General features: G+C 62.2%; 1 protein-coding gene across 1 annotated transcript; it reads right to left on the bottom strand.

Annotated features, from left to right (window-relative positions):
• Positions 1-872: 872 nt before the first annotated feature.
• LOC143432407 (uncharacterized) lies at positions 873-2801 on the bottom strand. The gene is made up of 5 exons (XM_076909094.1): positions 2630-2801; positions 2348-2588; positions 1938-2079; positions 1159-1864; positions 873-1075 (listed from the first exon to the last, which is right to left on the bottom strand). Exons 1-5 carry the CDS (start codon positions 2799-2801, stop codon positions 873-875), a joined length of 1464 nt encoding a protein of 487 aa, XP_076765209.1.
• Positions 2802-4091: the final 1290 nt, after the last annotated feature.

The raw sequence follows: 4091 nt of genomic DNA on the forward strand, positions 1-4091 counted from the left end.
AGACTCCATACTGTTCCCACGAGTGTGGTCGGAAGAGGACTGGCGTGCCCCCTCGCCGCGTACCGCAGCTTGAGGCTAGGGACTTTTTATAGAGGTTTATCCCCTCGCAGGCCGGCCAATGAAGGCAAGCCCCCCGCTCCGGTGAGACATGACCACCGGTTTTACGGTATTACGACAGGGGCAACACCACCCCTGCCGAGCTATGGGATCCCGGGGACGCATCCCCCCGTACCACGTCCAGAACTGGCGGTGGCTCCTGGGAGGTAGAACCACCCCCCCCCCCCCCCCTTGGAGGAACCTAACCTAACCTAACCTAACCTAACCTAACCTAATCCATCATGGATACCCCGGAGTCCTGGGGGAGACGAGGGGGGGTCGAGGAACCACATTGCCTCCGTCTTGTGAGGCGCTAATTCCCAGACCCAGACTCCGGACCCGGGAAGCCACGAGGGCTAATCCCGCCTCGGCGCGTCGGACGATCCTCCCCGGTGTATTCCCACAGGCAATCAGCATCGTGTCGTCTGCATAGCAGACGATGCTGACGCCTGTGGGGAGGAGGATACGCAGAGCGCGTCATACCCCAGGTTCCATAACAATGGTCTCAACACGGACCCCTGGGGTATGCCGCGGCTGATCTCCCTCCGATGGTGGATACCATATCGCCCCATGTACTCGATACACCTGCCGCGCAGGTACGACCCGATCGCCACCCACAGGTACATGGGGACTCGATGCGATTCGAGTCCCCTGCGGATGGCCTCCCAGGAGAGGGTATTAAATGCATTGTTAATATCTAAAGATATGACTAATGCTAACCCTCCCCTGGAAGTGGCCGAGCCCGTAAGGAGCGTCCACCGTGGACCGCTCACACCCTAAAGCCGAACTGGGCACTCGGCCAGATCGGGTCCATCACGCGACTGGTGTCTGGAGAGGCGGGAGACCACGATGCGTTCGTAGAGCTTCCCCACCTCATCCAGGAGCACAATGGGCCGGTATGCGGAGGGAGACTCCGCGTCCCGGCCCTCCTTCTTCAGGAGGACCAGGCGTCCAAAACGCCACCGAGGTGGGAAGGTCCCTGTCCTCAAAACAGCGGTAAAAAGCCGCCGAAGACGGGGACCGAGGACGCTAAGGGCCATCGCCATGGCGCGGCCCGGATACCATCAGGACCCGGTGCCGTATTCCGGTCCCTGAGGCATTGTACAGCCCCGGCCAACTCCTCCTCGGACACCTCCAGCTCGGTGGACCAGTCACACTGGTCCACCTGCCTCGGAAAGGTGGCCAGCTCGTCCCCAAATGGGAACAACGTGCCGACCACCCTCCCGAGGAGCTGCGGGTCCAACGTCTCCGTTATTGGAGGCGCCCATGATCTAAGTTTGCCGACCGCAAACTTATATTGGCGGCCCCACGGATCCCGATCCAGGGAGCGGAGGAGTCCGTCCCAAGCGTCAGCTTTGGCCCTCCTGATGGCCTGCTGCAGCTGAACTGTCAAATGACGGTATTCAGCATACAACAGTGCCGTTCGCGCCTCGTCGCGATGTCTTCGTCGGCGAGACCTCGCGTACTGGCGTCGGGCTGCAGCGCAGTTGTCCCGTAATTCTGCGATTGCAGCCGACCACCAGTACACGGGCCGCCGAGGCGGAGGCCTGGCACGAGGCATGGCGGTATCACACACCGCAACCATAGCCTCGTGAAACCATTCGGCTCCGCCCTCCACATCCACGACGGGCCCGGTCGACGGTTCCGACCAGGCCACGGCGAGAACGGCCGCCATCAGGGCGTCCTCATCCAGGGCTTTGATAGCCCACCTACGTTGCTGTCTTTGTTGGTGGGGGTACGGGCGGGTTAGGGGTGGTGACGGAGATCTCTATCCGAATGTACCAATGATCGGATAGGGTCTCCGTCTGCTCGTCCACGAGCCACCCCGTAACACGGCGTACGGCACCAGAGGAAGCCCATGAAACGTCCACGGCACTTACACCCTGGTACCGCACGCACGTACTGGCCGACCCCCGATTAAGCAATCGGAGATCAAGGCCAGCAGTCCAGGCCGTGGGCACGGCGGGCGTGGTTGATGTTCGCCTGGAGGACACGAGCACGGGTTAAGGCTAGTCCGTCCTCGTGGCCTCCCCCCGCTCGTGCCCTCCATCAGCGCCGTCGCAAACGCGGCGCTCTCCTCCACTTGTCTAGGGGGAGCAGATGCCCCCCCCCCTTCTCCACCTCCACCACAGTCACTTCCTTGGTGGTGGTGGGTACCTTGGCGGCAACATGTCTCACCCTACGGGTGGGAGGTTTACATAGTGGCCCTCCCATCCGATGGTTAGCCGGCCGCCCCCATATCTACACATACAATGCAATGGGGGGCAGCCGCCGAACATTGTCCCGCCCGGTGGCCGGGGCACCACATTTATAGCAGTGGTCCCCACGGTCCACATCAGCAGTGCATCGCTGCCTCACTTGACCTCTTTCGAGGCAGCGATAGCACTGCTGCGGGCCGGCTGGGAGGGCCACGACTCTAACGTCTGACCATTCCACCCTCAGACGCCCCTGCCACAGCCACTTTACGTGCGGCTGTAGCCAGGGTATTGCACCTAGAGGGTGCCGAGTCCGAACGGTGAGGAACGTATGTTACCTGTCCTCACCTCGCTGACTCGGCATCCGCCTACCGCCGCCAAGGCTTCAGCCACCTCCATAGGGGTGACTGATTCGTCCAGCCCGCTGACCCTTAGGTCAGCACGTTTCTGCGGGCAGGAGACCTTGACAGCAAAATCTGTCAAGGCCCATGCCAGCTTGGCCTCCAACATTTCGGCCTTGTCTGATTTGCTCGCCCCCGGGAATTTCTAATAAAAGGCCCCCGGTTTGGGCACGTCTTGGCCGTACAGAAGCTATGCCTGGCTCTTGTAGGCTCACGCGCTGCCTAGCCGCTCGCATTAGCTCCTGGTAGGTGCTGACGCTGGTAGGCAACAGCGTCAGCACCAACCGCAGCAGCACGAGGGGGACGCCCTAGCTGCTGCCTCACGGACTGGCCGATGTCTTTTGCAGCAGGTCCTCGATCCGTTCGGGCAGGGGGCCCAGTTGGCTGAGCGGGAGGTTGCGGCTGCTTAGCCGCCTGACGTGCCTTACGCTCGACCACCTGGGCCCACGTCGCCTCCTTAGCTCCTTCCTTCTGGGGAGGACCACGCGGCGGGGGTAGTGCGCCCCGCACACCGGCCCCAGCCTTTGGCTGGGGTCTACTCCTCTTCGGTGGAGGGGGCTGCTTCGGGGGGGGGGGGGGAGGAGGAGGTTGCTCCCCCGCCTTTTCAGCCTCCTTCTTCTTCTTCTTCTTCTTTCTCTTCTTCCCCCCCCCCCTCAGAAAATTGAGGAGGAGAAGAAGGAGGAACGGACCCCTTGGGGGCCCCAATTCTTGGCGAAGAGCCCCCATCTTCGCGTCGATCAGCACCTCCAACATGGAGCTAATACGCCTCATGTCGGGGCTCCCAGGTCCCCCACAACACCTCCAAATCGGTGAAAGAGGATGGAGTAAAGCCCGGGTGCTGGACAGTCGCGGCGGGGGGCATCCCCCGCACCGGAGTCGGCATCCGTTCCAACTCCGCCACCCGAGCCCTCAAGGCGTTATTTTCGGCCTCCAGAGCCGAAATACGCGTCGACAGGCCCTCTATTACGGCCTTGTCCTCCTGCATTGCGGGGGGGGGGGGGGGGCTCCCGTCGCTGCTGAAGCACCTGGACCAGAGCAGCAGTTGACGGGAGTCCTCCCGCAGACGGCGGATGAATCCACCCTTGATGTTCGTGGATTTTGCTGCGATCCACTCTATATCGTTCGCTACTATGTAGGCCTTGCGCCCTAACGTACTAGCGTCCTCTTCCCTGAACCTCCGGCATAGTCGGCCACCTCGGGGATAGATTTGCCGACTTGCCGGAGGGGGGGGGGAGGCTCCTTCGGGTCATGGCTAAGAAACTCGGACTCATACTTGAGCCTGAGTCTGGCTTCCTCCACCCGGAGGAGGTGCTCTTTCGCTTGAGCCAACGCCATATAATCCCCCATAGTGGGTGGGGGGGGGGGGGGTGGCCCCTCCTCTCGCGGTGCTCCCCCAACT

The sequence above is a fragment of the Xylocopa sonorina genome, unplaced genomic scaffold (genome assembly GCF_050948175.1).
Source record: "Xylocopa sonorina isolate GNS202 unplaced genomic scaffold, iyXylSono1_principal scaffold0162, whole genome shotgun sequence".
NCBI classification, from domain to species: domain Eukaryota; kingdom Metazoa; phylum Arthropoda; class Insecta; order Hymenoptera; family Apidae; genus Xylocopa; species Xylocopa sonorina.

Bases quoted from the DNA above. Each gene is read 5' to 3' on its own strand.
- LOC143432407 (XM_076909094.1), bottom strand. From the start codon at position 2,801: ATGTTGGAGGCCAAGCTGGCATGGGCCTTGACAGATTTTGCTGTCAAG. The intron at 2,589-2,629 runs GTAACATACGTT...GGCACCCTCTAG, and splicing joins AGTCAGCGAGGTGAGGACAG to GTGCAATACCCTGGCTACAG. The intron at 1,865-1,937 runs GTACGCCGTGTT...ACATTCGGATAG, and splicing joins CATGGGCTTCCTCTGGTGCC to AGATCTCCGTCACCACCCCT.